Here is a 21,135-nt window from a genome sequence, read left to right on the forward strand (position 1 = left end):
CCTTCTGCTACCTGGGATGCACAATCACTGCGATGTTGCTGCAATTATGCACGATAAAGCGGTGCCCTTTGCCTTTCGAAGCCCTTCAGCATTTGTTTCCACCCATCCTCTATTCTCCAGGCTTTATTTATTCCCCTTAGTCTGAAAAACTTACAAATATTTGAGTTTTTGTTGTTAGAATTGAACTACTGCTCACTCTTGCTCATATATCAGGTTAGTCAACAATATAAACGCTGAATCCAATAAGGATTGCGGGCTGCACGCTGGGGAACTTCTTATCCCAGCAGATCATGCGAAAATATCTGTAAAAGGTTAACTGGGCGTCTGCCGGGAGGGCAGGTCACCAGCGTGGCCTTCAGGGTCTGCAGCGGCAGTGGAGGGGGAGAAGCTGGAGTCAGCAGAACGAGGACCAAGGGCTCTGTCTGGTGGTACATGGGCATCTCTTCACCTTGCAAAGTCATCTGTTGGTTTGACAAGGAGCCGATGTCCACAAGCAGGGCAGAGCGTGGCGTCTCTTCTCTACTGGGCTGCGTCAAGAAGGTGAAATCAAGAGCTGTGTTTGGTAAGGGTACCTTAAATTAAGCCTTCACTGAGCACCAAAACCCCTCCAGCCGTACAAATAAAAAGTGGACTGAGCTCGGTTGTGATGGACCACCTTGACGGCAGCCTGTGCTCAATTCAAGATGGTTTTTTGGGGTAGAAGGTTCCCCATTGGATTACGTGCTGGTAGATACGTATATCTTAAATGCTGATATTGCCCCTACAACAGCCTGTGCCTTAGTTAATACCATATTGGGGTCAAAGAGCTGATTTCTCCTGGTTTTGGCTCCAGGACCAAGTCCAGAGTCTAGAAGATTTGTGACATTGCAATGCCAACGCGGACTTTGCACAAATACAAGCCTGAGTTTTACTGTTTCTGGCAGCCCTGCATCTCCAGGAAGGTCCAGGGAGACATGCAGGGGGAAGAACTGAGGTTTGAAAAGAAATTGGAAGTAAGAAGAGTTTTTTCTAATGAGTTTTTCAGAGTCAGTACATCCAGTGCCCGAGCTTTACAGCAAAGGGGCTCATCTGCTTGTGAAGCACTACCTTTGTGGCAATCCATTTTTTTCAATATTTAAAGCCATAAAATTCAACTGGCAGCTTGTAGCATGAAAGTGCTCCCTTAGATTTTTTTTTTTTTAATTATTATTATTTTTTTATAAAAACAAGTTGTGGCAGGGTGAGTAAAAAGTTGCTGGTTTAACCAGGGTTTTAGGAAGTGAAAGGAATGCTTTAATCTTGGTTATCTGTGTATAAGCTGTTGTGGTTTCTGAATACGTAGCAAGGTGCAAGAAGCCATCCTTCCGGCACTTATTAAAAATACGATATTTTTTTTTTCTGAGAGCTTTACCATCCAGCCCTCTGCACAGGCTTTAACAGCCGCCAACAGAAGCAGTGCAAAAAAAAAAAAAAATTAAAATACCACCCTTTTACGTCATCACATACAGCTTTTTTCTGGTTTTTGCTCTTTGTGAGTCATTGCTTCTGTGGGAGAAGATAGTATGGGACTGTGTAATGTGAAGATGGTATTGTTATAGCAGAGAAGCCTGTAAAATTAAAGTTTCATAGATAATAATAATTTTAAAAATATTGGGGTTTGGGATTTGGTTGCAACCAGCAGAACTATTTTTTAGGGGAAGGGAAGAAAATTTTGATTTTCTATTTTTTTTTTAAAGCAGGCATACAAATTAGAGTGTTAATGTTTCTCTTTTTTTTTTTTACTCGATTCCCTGCTTTTTCCATTTATAAGTTTGAGGGGGGGTTCTAACCCTTTTGCTTTCCTAGGTTATCTGAGTACCAGCAAATTTTTTGAATAATGCCAGCAGAAAAAGACCTTTACTCAGAGTTTCAAATCTCAGCTGAGTGCAGAATAGCAGCAGTAAGAAATCCTGACCCTGGGGTGGGGAGCGGTGGTGATGCTGTAGGGACAGCAGCAGACGGAAGATGTGCTCGTATGCGTTTAGAGAGTTTGTAATCTTAAGAATTAAGAAACTACTGAACTTGTACAAATGTGTTTTACAGAGGCTTTTAATTTGAGCAAGTTTGGTTTTCTTAGATTATATCTCTTGCTGTCTCTAAAACACAGGCTGTCGCTGCAGAAACTGTAAGTCCTTGCTCCAAAACACTTCAAAGAGAGATTTTAATTCTTAAGTCTGTCTTCCCCTTGTTCCTTTTGGCAGAAGATGTTTCCAAAAGTGTATCTATTTTTAAGGTAGCCTGAATCCCATGCCCATCATGAAAACTTTCAGGCCAATTAATTCGGCAATGCAATCTTATGAAGAACCCCAAATATCTTATATCAGGATCGTAGCAAAAGTTGGCCAACCCCAACAAGTGGCATTTCTAGCATATAATAAATAAACTATATATCCTTGCTAGCCTGATAAGCAGGAAACCTATTGATTAAAACCTTGTCTTCAGCTTATTTCCTGAGTCGCCGAGTTAAAGTGCATTTGATCTATCTTGTTTTCAAATCAGCAATATTTTTGTGTGTGTGCAAGATGTTGCGCTCGCTTTGATCCCTGAGAGATTTGTTTTGGCGCTGCAGGAGCTGTTTTTATTTTGCTTTTTGAGCAAAATAAAAATGGTTTCAGTTGCCACAGTGTTCCAGATCTGCCTAAATGTCACGTAAGACTTGCAGAAGAGACAAGAAGCTGTGGGTGACTACCTGAAGACAAGCCATATGTAGTATGTGCTATATATTTCAGAGAATATTCACATTTAATATATGTAGGATAATAAATACAGGTATTAATAAATACACCGATAAATACAGGAACGAATGTTTAAGCGCTTATTTTAAATGCTGTGCTGCATAGGAGTGAATGTAAGCGTGTAGTACAATCCTTTCTTAAATAACAAGCCTGTAATTACAAGAAGAATATCCTGAATATTGCACACCGGGTCGTGATGTGAACAGCAGGGATGGTCGGGCAGGCTGAGCATCCTTTACCCTGCCACTCCTCGGCAGCTTTACCCTGTTGAACAGAGAAAGTAAGAGCAAGACATATTGAAAGGGACAAACTGCTGTACAGGTTTTTATTTATTTATTTTATTTCAAGGGGTTTATGGACTAGTGGTGTGTTAAACCATCTGCGTGGTGGCATATGGCAATGCAAGATGAATGGCTGAAAACAAGTTTTCCGCTTTTATTTTTAATTTCAAAGTGGACTGTTCCAACAATTTGGGGGGAAATGTGAAATCATACTCTTGAAATTGCAGCAGCTCCTTCATTTGAAAAGAAATAATATTCCCTGATGGTCCTCAGATTAGGTGGTTTGATATCTATTTAGGACAGTGAGGGGCTTTATCTATAATGTAACATCATCCAGGATCTATTCTAAAGAATAAATACTTTATTGAAATGGGGGGGAAAAAAAAAAGCCAAACAAAAACTTGAGTCATATAAAATAGATTAATGTCTCTGCTGGTATTTTATAAAGGGATGTTGGGGGGGGGGAAGGCAAAGTGCTGTCTTCAACTCTTCAAGCCAGTTAAAAATATCTCACTTTAGAAAGCTGCTGCTGGTTTGGGTACCACGGATGTTGGGTACCACAGATGTTGGGTGCCATGGACTTCATTCCCAGCGCTGGTGGACATCGCTCCCCATGAGCAGGTCCATCACGGTGTGGGGAGGTGAGCTTGGAGAGCCGATTTTGGTGGGACCCCACAGCACCCAGCAGCACTGGAGCAACTTGGGTGTCAGAAACCAGATTGCTTTGCTGTGTGCACGGTGGGGATCCTGCCAGGAGGAGACTGCACATACCATGAGGCAAAGCGAGCATCCCAGTTTTGGCCCCACTGCGTTTCATCGTCTGGGGGAGCGTGTAGGGCGAAGTTCTGTTTACACCACCGCAAGTCCGCTATGACTGCGCGTCTGTAGAGGAATTATCTGGATTTGTTAGTATAACAGAGAGAAGAAATTGGCTTATAAGGAGCCAACAAATTTGCAAATGAGATCCATGTGTACGTGTGCTCCAGCCCCCCTGTATTCTCTATACATTGCTTTGCCAGGAGCTTCCTACCGCTGTTATGATACAGCCATCGCTTCTAAAAATAACTATTGAAGAATTTGAGATCTGGGGAGTTGATCACGGTTTTGGGTCCCAAGCATAGAAAGGAGAGCGGCTCTTCATGGGCTTCCCAGCTTGCCACATAGCCGAGCCCATCTTGGGAAGAAGAGAGTGATGGCTTATAGCCCGCCCTGCACATCCCTGGAGGAAACTGGGCAATGCTGGGGTTGTGCAGACTTAATGATATCCTCATCTATTTTAGAAAAAAAGAGGAAAATTCAGCAGTGAAGTCCTGCACATCCCCTATAGCCTCTAATAAAAGGGAGAAGGAAAAGTATTGCAATGTAAACCCTTATATGACTGTATAGAGGAAATGATGCCATTCTTTGTTGGCTTTAAATAGAACTGGGTTTTGTTTTTAGTTGCACGCCTTTGTGTTGGAGCAGTTAATTGGGCTGGCTTACGCTAGGACAAAGCATTACGGCAGCGAGAAACATTCCTGGGTCTTGGCCTTCGTCTTTCCCGGAGACTGATTTTTCTGGTGTGACAGTGGCACTGATTGTTTTCCAGCTTTATCCAATCAAATAAGCTGAGATGGAGCATGGGGTTAGAGAATTGGTCTTGAAATTTTCTATTAATCACTGAAATATTCCCCCACACTTTGGGAAAATGTAAAAACTAAAAACAGCAGCAGCAAAAAAAAAAACCCCAAACAACCCATGTTGCTTGTAACAAAAACAGCAAAAAACCCCTCCCCAAAACCTTTTCTTCAGTAAAGGGAAGAAAAAAACAGTTAGTGGAAACTAGACCTGTTTGTATTTCTAAATACCATCCACTTTCCGACACTAGTTGGATAACTCACACATTTCAACAGCTCACGCTCAGTCTTTAAAAGCGCTAGTTTGGTCTGTGCTACAACAAATCCGTTTGGTCTTGTTGCTCTCATGTTTTCAACATACGCTTGGTTTTGGTTTGTAGCAATGCTTTTTTTGGGCAGGCGAGTAATTCCATGTTAGTTGTTGCAATATTTTGTAATTATCCTTGCAACGTGGCTTATCTGACAGGGTTTTATTGCCACCGAGCAATGGTTAGCAGCATATGGAGGCTTATGTAGACTGTGAGCATCCCCAGTCATGGACCATGGCACTGCCTTCTCCTGTTCCAACTTGAGAGGGAGAGAAAGCGAGACTGCGTCCTGGATTAATTGCGCGTTAAGAGCAAAACGTTGGCAGAACAGCTTGTATTCATGCTAAAAGTTGCTATCACAAAAAAATCAAGGAAAAAGAGGTGGGAACAAGCTAATAGAAGATAAATGATGCTACATGAGCTTTATTCTTTTGCTTGAGGTCAGTGAAATAAGGCCACTCAGGTGATGTACCTTGAAGGGAGGGTTGGTGAGAAGGATTTCAAGGCAACGTGTGACAAGCCACCAATTTGTTATAGTTCAAGGTTTTATTGAAATAGTTATGCGTGAACCTTCTGTTTCCGTGTTTATTCTTCTACAGTGGCTAAAACGAACCAAAATTTAACAGTCACGGCTGGTATCGTAAGATTTCAGGTGATTAGTATGTACCAAAGCAGTGCAATAGAACTCAAGGTAATAATTGAAACCAAGGAAGAATCACAAGCAGCAAGAACAAAGATAGCCCTTAAATATGAATTGCTGCTTTACGGTTATGTATGTAGGTGCGGGTCCCAATGCACGCGTGTTTGGGAAAGCGCAGCCCGGGTACCCTCCTCTGGTCTTGGTTTCCATCACTGTCAGTCAAGCAAGATCTCTTTGCATCGTGGCTGAGAGCATCATGGTGGGGATGGCACTTCAGAGGTATTATTCCCCTTTCTAGGAGAGCTGTTGGAGGAGCAGCAAATCTGCCTGCCGTGATTTGTAGCTCCCATTGGCAGTACCTGGAAAATGTCAAGTTTTCGGTAACGCTCACAGATTTACTACAGGGGTTTTAGCCTCCCTCTTTGCAACCCTTCTGCTGGTACCAGGCACTGCCTGCCCCAGCATGTGCTTTCACATCATTTGCTGTCATTGCTGTGCAATATCCACTCTTCTCGTTCCTTCTCCCCGAATAAACTCTTCAAGGATCTTGGTGAAGTTAAATACATATTTTTAATATATATTTTATTTTTATAGCATTTTTATTTCTTTTTCTTTCGCCACCATGGGGCGAAATCTTGATGGGATTTATGGTGTGATCTTGTGCATCATCTGCTTGAATGCACAAAAGGAAACCAAGCCAAGGGGCACATCTCATGGCCCTGGGATTGCAACCAACTCCCGATGGCGTCAATACATGGCGTAAAATAAAACAGTAGACAAAAGCTTTGGCAAGGGAGAAATATGGACGTTGGATGTGGGCGCTTGAGAAGCAAAACCCTTTTCAGCGCAGAACAGGAATCGTTTCCAATCACCTTTTTCTTTTCTCTTTTAGGCTGTGACCGTGCGAAACTCCATGGCTAAATCGTTGTACAGCGCCCTGTTCGACTGGATAGTGTTCAGAATTAACCACGCGCTCCTCAACTCGAAGGACATGGAGGAAAGCACCAAGGTAACGTGTAGCCAGAAGAGCTGGTGAGACTCTTGTGGTTTTAAAATAGGTAACTACAGGATAAAACATTACCCAAGCTCCTAACAGCACATTGCTTAACATAAAGTTAACTTTTCCTCGGTTAATATTTTAGACATCGTTATTTTAAGTGGCATTTGCTGAGCCGGGAAGGGTGAAGCACCTCGAAAAATACATCCTCAAAGCTCCTGGGGAAGAGGTTTCGTAGTAGCCACAAAGGCCTGTTCCCCACCCCCTCCAGGAGCCATGCCGAAGACTTTTCCTCCTTGTGTGTAAAACTATAGGACCATATATAATTGAGGGGAAGAAAGGGAAAGCTTGGTAATGGGAGGTGTTTCGATAAGGTTGCTCCATAAAAACAATCAGAAAAGGTGAACAAGCTGTGGTGTCAGTAGGTACTGGGATAGCACATCTCTAATGAGCAGACAAATAAGATTAGGGGAAAAAAAGATTGCAACGGGAAGAGCGAAGCCGGCACGGTGCCAAACCACTTTCCCGAAGAATTGATGGAAGGGATGACATGACATTTCCTGCGATAGCGGGGTTGGATGCAGCGACCCAGAACATCCTTTCCAAAACCTCTCTATTCATCTGTGCTCATTGCGACGGGGGGATGCTGACCCCAGAAAGGCACGGGTGTACGGATGTGTCCACTCACACACGTGCTTGCAGCTCGCCAGCTACCCTTGGCTTGGAAATTTTGGGCACGGGCCAGCAGCATGTGGGGTTTTTTTTCTGGGGCGGGGGGGTGTGTGTACATCCCGGCTGAAGCCGCGGCTGCCAAAAGGAGGATTGTTTTGCTAAGCACTAACATTATGTTTGAATTATGCTGTAGGACTGAAGTTGCAGAGACTTGCAGGGTAGCCGATCCTTTATTTAACTCCATAGAAATGCTTGCGGAGCGTAATTATAGACTGGAAATAAATACATGCCTATAAAATTTGGTTATATGCTTTTCTGACAAGAAAGGTTGTTAAAGTGGGTAACATCCAGCGTCTCTTTTGACTGCACATGCTTCCTCTTCCTCTGTTTAATATTTTACCAAAAATGTTGTGTTCTTTCCTGATTTTTTTCCAAGTCATCGAAAGTTTTGTCTGGGCTGTCAGGAAAAAAACCCCAACATTGTGTATTTGGTGAAGCAGAAAAGGTGGGTTCATTTTGACAAGAAGATGCATCTCAAATACTAATTATTTTTTTTTCATGATTCTATGATTTTTTAAAAATATTATCTGTTCTGTAATATTTAAATACAGAATCAGACTAGGACACTAGTACTTGCTTAGTCAGCATGTCTGTAATAGCAGGGCACAACGGTAGGTGTTTATGGGCCATTAAACTTTGGTTCCCAACCTCAAATCTCAGCAGGTAAGAGCCAGAACAGCTCAAATTCGTGCTGTTTTCCAGCATCGCCGCTGCATATTAACCCTCCGCTTCCTGCAGCCAAGACTCCTGTGCAGTGTAACCGCCTTCCCCTTGCCCATCTCCCTGTATCATCTCATGAATTCCCAGTTTTCTGACCCATATTTTTTGCCCAAAATTACACTGTGTAGCAATAAGATCCAGGTCAGGCAGCGAGCGCCGGGAGCTGGGAGCGGCATTGCCCTTGCACAAGAGCAGATCCGCCTGCGCTGGCAAACGCCCAGGACCCAGAGCTGCAGGAACGTGCAGGCTCGTACCGGTGGCGAGATCCAGCGAGGGGCGGTCCTGGGCTGTACGTGGGCCAAGTTTTGGAAAGAGGAAGGTGGTGCACAAAATACCAAGAAATATATACTTCTAGAGACAGGAGTGTAAGTACGTTTATCTTCAGAGTCCTCTGTGAACATTGGTTGATTTTCACAAGTCCCCCAGAAATCATGAAAATGCATGACTCCTGCCTGTTTTATGGGCAGAGAGGTTAAAGAAGAGAGTTTATGTGCCTTGCACAGAGCCGCACAGAGCAGCTTCGTTAAACAGCGACTAGCCAATTTTCTCTTGTGTTGTTCTACAGCATCATCTCCCCACCCATTTTTTTAGCCCCCGACTTGGGTCCTTCCAGCACAGAGGGAGAAGTGCCTGCCTGGACCAGGCAGGGCTGGGGAATAGCTGTTCCTTTGCCCTCAAGGAATAACGTTGCTGCCAGCAAGTGGCTGAGGGCCTCCCGGGCTCTGCGGCTGGCGCTGAGACACCAACCAGCAATTACCACCTTTCTCTGCCCTGGAGGAACCGAGCTGATGCAGATTAATTTGGGTTTTCCTACCACTTCACAATTCTCTTGAAATCCTTTTCAGCTCATGCTTGGAGAGAGCCTGGATGAAGATATAGGTTCTTCTTAACTTTCTATATGTGGTCTTGGGGTTGGGCAACACCAATGAGTAACTGGAAGGTGGACTCGGAGCAGGGGCATCTCATTTTGAAGGTTTGGAAAGTTGTCAGATGATGGATTTTTGGCAGAGGGCTTTCTTTTTGACAGTCATATTATGCAGAGGTAAAATAAGACTCAAAACCATCTGAATTCAGAGTGAATATGGGAGGAGACCTGCATCTGAAGTTGATCACAAAAATTAACGTGAAAGTGTATCTCTTCATGAGCGTAAATTTTTATTTCAGTGGTCATACACAGCTGTCCTATAAAAACAGTCATGGAGAGCTTGTATAGCCTTTGCAGAAGTTGGCTTGACCAGAGCTACCATTCGCCTGGTTGTGGTAGCTTGGGGCTTTGACGTGAATCATAGAATCATTAAGGTTGGAAAGGACCTCTAAGGTCATCGAGTCCACCCGTCAACCCAACCACCATGCCCACTAAACCATGTCCTTAAGCGCCTCATCTACACGTCGTTTAAATACCTCCAGGGATGGTGACTCAACCACTTCCCTGGGCAGCCTGTTCCAATGTTTAACCACTCTTTCAGTAAAGAAATTTTTCCTTACATCCAATCTAAACCTCCCCTGGTGCAACTTGAGGCCATTTCCTCTCGTCCCATCGCTTGTTACTTGGGAGAAGAGACCGACACCCACCTCACTACAGCCTCCTTTCAGGTAGTTGTAGAGAGTGATGAGGTCTCCCCTCAGCCTCCTTTTCTCCAGGCTAAACACCCCCAGCTCCCTCAGCCGCTCCTCATCAGACTTGTTCTCCAGACCCCTCACCAGCCTTGTTGCCCTTCTCTGGACACGCTCCAGCACCTCAACATCCTTCTTGTAGTGAGGGGCACAAAACTGAACACAGTATTCGAGGTGTGGCCTCACCAGGGCCGAGTACAGGGGCACGATCACTTCCCTACTCCTGCTGGCCACACTATTTCTGATACAGGCCAGGATGCCATTGGCCTTCTTGGCCGCCTGGGCACACTGCCGGCTCATGTTCAGCCGGCTGTCGACCAGCACCCCCAGGTCCTTTTCCGACAGGTGAAGTGAAGTGAAGGCTGGAGGTTGCAGAAGAAGGCATTGCCCCAGCCACCGAGGACAACCTCGTTGACCAAAACTCATGGTCAACCAACCGGTGGTGGACATAATGCTCCCCGGTGCAGGCTGCGTTTGCCGAGGAGGCTATTTATAGCTAGTTAAGCCTATTTAATTGCTGGTGGACCATGTGGTTTGGTGATAGGTGGGAAGAAGACCTAGATCCTAACAAAGACCGTGCCCCAAGAGAACTTGGGATTATGGGAATGGAGACAATTTTCATATCCCAATATGCGTGTGTGTTTGATGTCAGCAGTAAGGAGAAGATCAAAAGATGAAGCTGGATAAAAAAAAATAACACCTGGTCATCGTTCTTCCACTGTTTTTCAAGCGAGTATTTGGAAGATGTAAATCAGACCTTTGATATCCAATTTTAGTTAAACATAGAGTGAATTATTTTGGGAAAACACAGTGGGATTTGGCTTATCTTGCTTGCTGACAGGATTCGTAGTGTATTATTTCTGAACCGAGTTGTGAATACGTTATTTGATACAGCTTGTTTTATGCTCATAGCAGCGCTGCTGCATATCGGTTTCACTCCGACTCTCCGTTTTCCTTGGTCTTCTCTCTGTCGCGTTTAGCTTCTTTTATGTTCTCATGATCCTCTACAAACTGTCTGAAATTTGACCTTTATTAATGAGGTCAGAGATTTTTTCTCCTCTTGAGAACTAGATTGTGAAACCTCAAAGAGTCTCTTATTTAATTCTCCTTCCATAAATTAGGTTAGGAATTGTTAGAAGTCTGTCTCGTTGCTTAAAATGATGATATAGTGTAGATCGAGGTGGACCTAAAGGCATTTCTTCCAGCGTTTTTTTTTAAGCTTTTTCCCATTTGGTTCTTGCGATGTGTCTTAATTTCTTCCTAAATAACCCTGCCGCTGTTTTCAGATGAGGTGCTGCATATGTGGTGATGATGGTGAATGCAAATTCATGTCCATGAAGAAAATTTATGGCTGAATTAATGAAGCAGTCATGAAGAAATCATGGCCATGAAAAAAATTCATTTAAATTTAATCAACTATTTTATTCGTGGCTATCTGACCTCAGAGGAAAAATTGCTGAACACGCAGCAGGTTTCATGCATATCTGTTCTTTATTTTTAGGTCCCAACTTCTGAATTCGTGGCAAATCACTACCTCCCCCTTTATATTATAGGCCATCATGTATATTGTGGTGATGTAGATTGGAGTAGTCCTTTTAGATTTAGTGGTGATGGGGTTTTGTTTGTTTGTTTGTTTTTTACAGTATTGGCTTTGGAATATTGTAAAAAAATAAAAAGAAATTTAAAACGGATAAAAAAATAAAAAATAATAATAAAAAATATTTTTCCCCAGAATTGGAAGCAAACCTATTTGTGATTGCCCAGATGTACCTCCGTGGTGGAATGACATCACCAACGTGCGTTTGGGGTGACATAAATCAGCTCCAACGATCGCTATTTATTGGTGGTTTGGGAATTGCAGAGCATGTGAACGTAGCTTCAAGTCCGTCGTTTGCTGAAAGCCCTTGAGACTCGTGCTCGGTGTTTAAATGTCACAGCTGTGACATTTTTGAGGAAAGCATGAGGTCACTTTTATCATCTCAATCAGAAAGTGATTCCTAACCCAGGGTTCACCCAAATTTTAAAAATCCTTATAGATGTACACTTCTAATTAAAGGAATTTTGCTATAGATTTGATATACTCAGTAATGCAGTCGTGTGCTGCAGGCTTGTCTGTGCTGCATACTTGTTAATTTTAAATGTTAGTTTTGATAAAGGAACAACATTAACACATAAACTAGACTTGGCTAATTGACGTCTAAATTATATTACGTCTTTGCATGATTTCCTTACAGCACTCATTCAGCGTGTGAATTTGAAACTGATGAATTAGAATATTTGTAAATATAAAATTCCTTCAGTTATATTTTTTTTTGTGTATTGGACTGCAAACTTAATCCTAAAACCAGCCAGATTGTGTGCTTCTGTTAGGCAGTTTAACAAAATAATTTCATTTATGCATACTTCAATGGAAATAATTTTTTTTCACCTTGCTATAAGAAATGACTCTACTGGTAGATTTGTGCTGCTTTATAATGGAAAAAACGATATAACCCTTTCGCGTAGGTACCATGAGATTTTTTTTTTGGCCAGAAAGCAGAAAAATAGCCATAAATTCCCAATTTCTCATTTTTAAAAGTTTTACCAGCTTAAATGCATTGACCTCTTTCTTTCGGGAACTCTGCGATGCTGCCTCCTGCAACAGGGGGCGAACAACCTGATTCACTGCAGAGCTCTGCCCTAATTTCTCTGGTGTGAAACTCTGCAAAAAAAAACCCCACATCTTAAAATTTGTATTCTGGAGGTGTTTGGGAGTTATCCACATAGTCAGTGATGTGAGAAAAATGCTGGTTTTCCCCGTGTAACAACCATGGCAGAATTAACCATCCTCATCTTGTACGCGCAGTTTGATACCTGCAGTGATTTTGTTACACACAGATTTTTTTTTTTTTTGAGTTCTGTTCATTTTACCTCTCTGAGCTTGTTTAATTTTGGGTGTCAGCAAAAACTTATAAAAAGACAACTCCAAATACAATATTTTAATAGGATTTTTTAATAACTGAAATAGCCATTTTTTTCTATATATAACTGTTCTGTTTTGCTTTATAAATGTATTTACACACACATTAAAATTTATTTTAGTAGCAGTTTTGGCACAGTAAATTAACCAGCATTAAAAAAAAGGGGGAGGGTTTTTGTACTGAGCTCTTTCGTGTTAAATTATGTTTGTGAGAGCTTGAAAACCTTGTTTAGTTTAAAGTGTTCACTGGTGGCAGGGGCTTAACTATGTCCACAGAGCATCAGCGCGGCGCTTGTGAAAGCCGGTGTCGGTAATTCCATGAGGATTCTGGAAGTGTGAGCTTTTTATCTTCTAAGTCTTGTTTTTATGTAGTGCAATAGAGACTTTTATCTAGAATAATTCTGGGGAGCTCTTGTGTATTGTAGGGAGAAGCTTGCACAGTGGCGGGGTGGTTGGGGTCGGGATTTGCTTAGGCAAGGACAATGCGAATGGAGCATCGGTGTCGTGGATGAGAAAAAGTCACTTTGTCGTGTTTCCGTCATCACTTTTTCCATGTATAATATAGATAAAATATGAGCTGTTAATTATATGAAGAGTTTAAGAAGAATTCTTACTGAAATCTATTTTTAAAAAAAGATGAAGCAGAAGATTTCTGCTCGTTAGGCTGTCGTTTAATGAATATATCTGTGAGCAAAAGGGTTGCCACGTTCGTTGGGACAAGCAGGAGAAGAATGCTTGAGGCTGGGGAAGCAGCGAGTGAGAGCGAATCCCTCTGCCAGGTTCAGTCCTTGGTCCAATGGCTTCCCGATTTCCATCTTCTGGTCAAACAGCTGGTTTTTATGGGCGTTTTGCTGAGTGATGCAAACTTCTGGGAAGCTGGCCAAGGACCTTCAGTAGTCATCCTTGCCATGGCATGGGTGGGGGTGAGGAGGTAGAGTCTAGCCCTGGAATAGGGAGAAAAGCCTGAACAAAGGATAGAGTAGCAAAAGACCTCTTGGAAAAATGAGTTAGAGTGTTATTGTTGTGCTTATATGCTTTTTTTTTTAATCGTGTTTTCACTTGTTCTGGTAGCTGAAGTCCGTATCATACAAAGCTTCAACTCACAAGCCGGGTGGCTGCTCTGCCCACAGCAGCTCTCTCTGTTCCAGCCGTAGGTGGTTCCCTGGTCCGGATTGGAGTACAGAAGGAATATTGTCCTCCCACGTTACGTGGTCTGTTGAAAACGGACAAACTGCAGCATAGAGAGACTTGCAGATAGCCTGGTTTATATTTCTGGCAGTGGAGTTAGGCTAGTCTTAGGAAGGCAGTCTTATGAAATCCAGAGTGCAGATAAGACCAATAAAATTAAAACCAGGGTGCCTGGCAGCTCTCAGGTTCTTCTGCAGTTGAGGTTTTTCTCCTCCCTGCTTGAGATTTGGTTCACTTGACCAGTGCTAATGCTTTTACCGCGCTTAATATTTTTATTCAATTAATTGTAATGTATGAACAGAACCCGTGTATAAGTGAGACGGCTTTGGTTAGACATGGAAGCTTACCCCGGAGCGCAGTTTGCTAACAAACTGCTGGTGGAGCTCTCTGTGCACATGTCCTTCAAATACTTCACTCCTTTTCTGATGACAACAGGCTTGCTAGATGGACAGAACCTGAGTTTTATTTGTAACTAATTATTAATCACTTGTTTAACGGAACAGTCATATACAGGTTTGGAAGCTGCAGCAGAAATTGTACCTACTTAAGCTTGTTTTTCACCCTGGCTCCCTGTGTGAGGTTTATCTGCTGTCACATCCTCACCTCCCTCTTCCCCCGTGTTTACCAATTTCATCCAACAAGCAGAGGGCTCAAGGTACTGGGTTCTCAAGTTTTATGAAATCCAGTACATACATGAAGGAGAAAGATCCACATTTCTACTCCTGTTAAGGGAAGGAGGGATAGTCTGAGCCCCGGGAGTGATGGGTTGCACTCCCTTGCAGGCCAATATACGTGTGGCCAGGGTCCACTGCTGCCCCTTGCCTGGCTGGTACGGGAGGAGTGGGGTTGGTTCAGAAGAGGGTGCCAGGAGGCTGCAAAGCAAGCTGTGAATTCACAGTGGTGTTGGCCTCATTTTGCCAACATAAAAAAACCTTGGTTGCACCTATGTCTTGATGACCATCTCAAGAGGTCATTGTAGGTTAGAAGAGAGAGGAGAGACCAAACAGGGTTAGGGCTCTTCAATTTGGAGAAAAAGCTGGGGTGGGATACGGTTGAGGTTTAAAAAAATCATCAACGTGGTGGAAAAAAGGCATTTTAGAACTGTAACTCACCAAATCCTGCAATTTATGTTGTGGAGTATGGATTTAGTAAAAGAAAACGCTTCTCTATAGTGAACGTCTGAGAGGCCATGAGGGATCGTAGTGTCAATGGGTTTAAAAAAAAAAATTGTACGGGCACCTCTTTACACATCTCTTGCCCATGAACTAAAGGGAGCACAGAGGTGCCTCTTCCCCCTCCCTCATCCCAAAACCGTGGGTGCTGGTAGAAAAGGGTGATGGACCACAGAAGAGCCTTGCTGACATACCCAGGATGGGATGCCATGCTTGGAGATGCTGGGCTGGGAGGAGTGTTGGGCTGGTCCTGCAGAGCATTTCTCGTGTCCTGGTGGCAGGGGCTGGGATGGCTGTGCCAGAGCATGGGGCCCTGGAAGAGCATCCGTAGGAAATGAGGCTTGGTTCCCTTCCCTGCCCGGAGAGCTTCATTCAAGGCAAGCAGTAGCCGAGTCTTCAAAGGGCGCAGAAGGCAGGGAAAGCAGACTCTTGGGTCGTTAGGTTAGAAAAGGAGCTTTTGTTTTGGTTGCTCAACAGCTCTGTTGCCGATGTTTTTAATTATGAAGGAACCTGACTCAGGGAATGGATTTGAGCCCTCCTTTTCAGCAGCATTACTATTTTTACATTACTTTACATCCCCTTCGGTAGGGTGAGAGAGACTCAACCATTCAAAAAATCAGTCCGTCTGGGTTACGCTTCTCAGTAGGAGACATTCATCTGATCCATCTGATATGCAAGGTGGATATTTTATATTCGATACTATTTTACTTCTGACCAGACTTATTTTCCTTCGTTGCAATGGGTTATTTCCATGCAAACCTCTGCCGTGCAGGTGTTTCTTTGGAAGGCTTGCAGCTGGAGTGTGTTTGCATAGACACCCTCTAGTCACCTTGTAGGCATCTTTCTGTGGACTGTCTTCATGGTGTAAGCCTTTTTTTCCAACCCTATCCCCATTTTTCCCCTCAAAAGATAAATACTGTCCTAGATCCAATAGAATAACTTGGAACTGGGTTCAGGTTTCTTCGAAGAAACAACTCTAAAAGGGCTTTCTTTTAGCAAAAGGCCATCTGTCCAGGTATCTAAAGTTACATGTTGCCTCTCTGATGTAGGTGATGTCTTCCAGATGGCATATCATCAACAATTCCAGTAAAAATTTAATGTCCTGCTATTAAGTACATTTAATTCTGTTTGTATGCTTTTGATTGTGTACTGCGTACAAATAATCCATTTACTTTATGTGATTTTATTTTAATCCACATTCTTACTTTTCTTGCAGACTTTATCCATTGGAGTACTTGATATCTTTGGGTTTGAAGACTATGAAAATAATAGTTTCGAGCAATTCTGCATTAACTTCGCCAACGAGCGCTTGCAGCACTACTTCAACCAACACATCTTTAAACTTGAACAGGTAGGTCTGGAAATATTTACTCTCTGATGCCAATGAGTGTTGACGTGAGTTTGTGGCACTGATAAAGTTCTTAAATTGTCCTTTTAACTCTTGCATGTTAAGGAGTGTACATTGAATTATTCAAATTTAACTTCTGATTTACCATATGACTTACTGCTACCTGTAAAATAAAATCCAGCCAGAGATTTGCTGGTTTTAAATAAACATTTTGGGATACAAGTATCCTCAAACATCATGAAGACCTTAACGGTTGCTCTTTTGTCTCCTTGATATATGCTCAGAGGACTCATCCATGAGCAGTTCCTTTCTTGCCTTTGTCTGGACTTGCTGCTGTGTCATTTAATATCGTATAAAAGTTGTTTTTCGGCATCTGTTGAAAATGCCACCCCAGTCTTCTGATGCTTTTTTTGCTTTCCAGTGTTAATCTGTGGGGAGGGAGGGGAAATGTCACTCTCATACATGTTCTGCAAGGTCAGACTTGAGATCCTTACGACATCCAATAGCCATGGCAGATTAGCAAATGTTGAACTTTAAGCTTTGCTTTAGGTTTGTTAAGACCGGGTGTCACTTTCCAGCCTCAAATTAATGTGCTGTAAGAGATATAACAAAAATACAGGCCATAATTTAGCAGGTAACATATACGACAAGATGGCATAGTTTATTAATTAGGATGGGAGGAGGCTTATCCAAACATCATTTGTTGTCTAACAACAAGCAGGACAAGAAAACTGCTCAAGTACGTGTTGTTTCATGGATGCACAATGTATAATTGGGCTGTATAATACAGTAAATGTGTTATAGACCTTCAAAATGCCTTTTTTTTTTTTTTTTAATGCCAGTCTGCATGCCCTCCCTTCAGGTGAAATTCTTCTTTGGGTGTGGTCAAGGGAAATCCTCCTTATCATTAGTTTCGGTAGAGCTAGTGTTTGACGACCTGTGCTCCGTGGCCTGAGTCCAGCTGAGATCAAAGAATTAAACCAGCCCTTCCCAGAAACCCTGATAGTTTCATTTTGGACCTCAGTGTTATAAGAGATCTGAAAAGTCAGAAAGAGAAGTCTCCTTGAATATGAGGATGGTCAAAAATAAGTAATATAGCCCTGAGTGGATCATTTGGGGGATGTTTGCTCTAGAGTTTGATGCTTCGCTGTTAACTCTCTCTTTCTTTTTGGTCAAGAAGGTGGAGCAGAGCTGCTCAAATCCATTTTATTCTGGTTTTTTAGCTGATCTTTGTATGCTGATGCACCCTTTTCAATAGGTGCTCTAAGAAGTTAATGAGAAAACCTGACTGTATTTCTAGGAACAGGTCTATTATACCATTACCAACCATAAAAAGGCAAACTAAAAGACTATCGCAAAGCCAATGTAGCTATTTTTTTCTATAAAGGGTAACCGATACACTTTCTAGAAAAGACTTGGGGAGGGAGGACCCTTCCTGAAAGCTGGAGAGAGATGATACCTCGGTGAGGTGGGATTTCAGGGCACTTGGTTTCGGCAGCCTCCGCCAGCTTCACAGGAGCGAGCCGAGATGCCGTCCTCCATAAGGGAATTCCCGTGCTCGGGCTGGGATTTCTCAGCAGGTCAGTGCTCCTCCCCGAGCCCAGGGTATATAGGCAGAGCTCCTGATTGCAGCAATCTGTAATTCTCCTTGGATCGGCTTATAGCCAGTGACCTAATTAGCTTTCTCCTATAAATCTGTCAAGCACATGAAGTCATTAAAGTCAGTATTTGCTGTATGGATGAGAGGAGCAGTTGTTGAGGCATCCAATTGCAAAGGGCTCATTCCAATTCTTAATGCCGGAGCACGTCATCCATCCAGGGCTGGAGCGCTGCAAGCTCTGCTGGTGGAAATTATGGTCATCTCTACATAGTTTGCTTTCTATAAATATAAATAAGCTGTCCAGCTGCGTGAGCGCTAATTCTTGGGTGAATTGTTTGTATGGTTTAATAATTCCCTTTTCCTCCTCTTGGAGTTACGTGCTGCATGTGGAGGAGTGGATTTGATGGAAAGAAAACTGATGATACACATTCAGATCTTGGGTCTTCAGAACATCCTTCCTTCCTAGCTGTCCCAAAGATTAACCTGCTTTTTAATGATAGTTGCCAGACTACAGATGAAGACTAGGTAGTTAATACTGTGTTTCAAGATGGCAAAATAGTTATGTTACTTTGAATTGTGAATTTATCTGAGATATTCGTGGCTTTACAAGGGTTTATTTGATGCCTTGATGGCTAAAAAAAAGTGGGGTTATTGGTGGTGGGTACCTGAAGTGGAGGGGTCCTCCTCTGCATCCAGAGATAGGCTTCTTGTATCTCCAAAGCTTGCAGGAGGCTGAAGACAGATTGCTGAGATATTTGGACACTTCTGCTAAAAGGAATGACAAATTTAAGTATTCACTAAGGATTTTTCTTAAAATCATAATAGAATTTGTGTGCAAGAACGGTATTTAGCCATGATGTAATTGTTGCTGTGGCATACTGCTGATGTTATGGAAACCAAAATACCTACCACAAAGTCATCTAACAGAAGCATGGGATTATTTTAACCTTTATTTTCTCTTTTTTTTTTTCCTTGGTGAAATCTAATACAATGCGCCTTGCGAACCTTTATTTAAACCTTCTGTCTGAAGACAATGCTATTTCCAGTGGTTTGCAAACAACCGGCCGAGGCATCCTTGGGCAGTCTGGCTTCAGCCTGATGCCTCCTATAAATACAGCTGCTGTTGGGCTGCGTACCGAGAGTCTGCAAAGGTCTTTGCAATAGCAACCTCCTCTCTTTGAGCCAACCATGAGAATAAGGATAACGCATCTCTGCCCACTGTTCATAGTAAAATAGGAGGAGAAGGAAAAAAATGGTAAATGTTAGAGTTCTGCCTTGGTTCAAGACAGTTATTGATGTTTCTTTACCACTTTCTTTTTAAACCAACTGTTCTGGATCGCTAAGTAAGATTTAGTGATGATTCATGATACATGGGAATATGCTTTAGCAGACGATGGAAGAGTATAAGAAAGACAAACCCTAACTAGGTGGTAAAGCCCAGGCTCACAAATCCTGGTCTACCTGTATAGGCAAACTCTTGGATTCGGACCGATAACTATCTATTTATTAATCTAGAAAGATTGCTATTGCAGGAACCGTAACTTAAATACAGCCTGCCCCACCACGTAGCAAGGGTGGTTTTCTTCCCCCTGTGTATCTCACAGGTTTATAGGGTGGAGGTTGGATGAGGGGCTGTAGCTGGTGGCTGCAACTGCTGCCTGATGTGGTGCTTGCTCTGGGCGGCAGGAGGATGGAGTGTCCTTCACTAGGCTCCACGCAAAGTGCAGACGCATTTAGCTCTTCCAGACAGCACTGTCTCATCCCTCCCTCGGGCTGGCGACTTCAGGCGAGACGTCCCCGTAGCTCTTGGACTCGTTAGGTGCTGTCAGAGCATCACACCTTGGCGGCAGTTCGTGGCTGCTCCATCCCCCTGTCCTCCTCGAGTGGCCTCTGCAGAGCAGATAAGCCCAGAGCTGCCATGACGTTCAGATAACACCCAGGTGCTTCTGGGAGAGGAAAATAGCATTTTTGCATTGCAGCTTGCCTTTTTTTTTTTTTTCTTTTTTTCTTTTTTTCAGTTTAGGGCATTACACAAAATAATTGCTGTGTATGAAGATGTAGTTTGGAGGTCACCAGTAACATAGCACCCATGATAGGAGTTTTCTCCAAGTTTCCAGATCTTTGGCAGTTTGAGGGCCAGGAATACAAGTTTTTATTTCTTTGTGTATCCCGTTCTCCAAACTTTGTCATCTTTGACCTCAGTGATCTTCCTCCATCCCTGCTCAGGCTCATCCAATGCTCGGCTTTTTGGTTACCCCCACCCCACCCACCTTTCTCTATTTCAGCTGATGCTTTGCAAGGTTGAAAGGTCATCCCATAGCTTTCCATCCCACAGGTGTTGCTGTTTAAGTTCTTTTCTACCCCATTTTCTACCTTTTGTTTACCCACCAAACCTCAATTTCGAGGACATCCTTCTATTGTTTAAAAAAGTTGATGAACAACAGAGGTTGAGACTGGGAAAAAAAATATTATTTGGAGCGCGATCAACTGGCATGAGCTCAGGTGTTGAGCAAAGTCTATTTTCTGGCGTGGTCCCTGGTGAGCTTGATGTCCCAGCCAGCAAACCTCAGCCTGCTCAGATAGAAAAACTTAATTTCATAACGATAACGCGTCCTATGAAATGTTTGCTCAGCCATCTAAAACTCCATAAATATTTAGGGAGCATTTATAGGTTTTACTGGTCCTATGTAATAGGTGGAGAAATCTGACAGTCCAGACTAAATCATGAACATTATAACAATTTGTTTATCGCGGTGGGAGCGAGTTAATTAAAAAAAGCATCGATTTGTCACCGGACGCGGTGATAGGTGGTTTATTTAGTCTGAGAAATGGCTGCGATGCCTGCGATGTTTTAAAGCATCTTGGATATGCAGGGTTTCTCTGGCCGTGCTGCTCTGTCTCCCAGCAGCCTTTCCATGTTGTTTAGAGAAAATAAAATATGAAAATTTTAAATAAATAAATTTAAAATAAAGAAATCTTTTAAAATGAAAAATAATTAAATTAAAAATAAATTATGAAAAAAGGGTCTTTCTCCTACTGCTTGGAGCACTTTTTCCCTTCCTTCCGGTAAGGAGCTTTTTTTGTACCTCATCACTCTGTTTAGGCATGAGCGCCTCTATCGCCTCTGAAGACAAAAGCCAACCATCAGAAGTCAACCGTTGAGGACTGGGAGGCTCGGTTCAGATTTCTGTTTTTGTTGGAGAGGGG

The 21,135-nt window shown here is 42.8% G+C and overlaps 1 protein-coding gene across 1 annotated transcript in view; it reads left to right on the plus strand.

Annotated features, from left to right (window-relative positions):
• Nucleotides 1-21,135, plus strand: part of MYO9A (myosin IXA) — a 153,116-nt gene that overhangs the window by 69,952 nt on the left and 62,029 nt on the right. The window contains exons 9-10 of the mRNA XM_009319912.1: nt 6,491-6,607; nt 16,197-16,331. Coding sequence (XP_009318187.1) covers nt 6,491-6,607; nt 16,197-16,331 — 252 coding nt within the window. The remainder of the gene's footprint in view (nt 1-6,490; nt 6,608-16,196; nt 16,332-21,135) is intronic.

The sequence above is a fragment of the Pygoscelis adeliae genome, unplaced genomic scaffold (genome assembly GCF_000699105.1).
Source record: "Pygoscelis adeliae isolate BGI_AS28 unplaced genomic scaffold, ASM69910v1 Scaffold303, whole genome shotgun sequence".
Lineage (NCBI taxonomy): Eukaryota > Metazoa > Chordata > Aves > Sphenisciformes > Spheniscidae > Pygoscelis > Pygoscelis adeliae.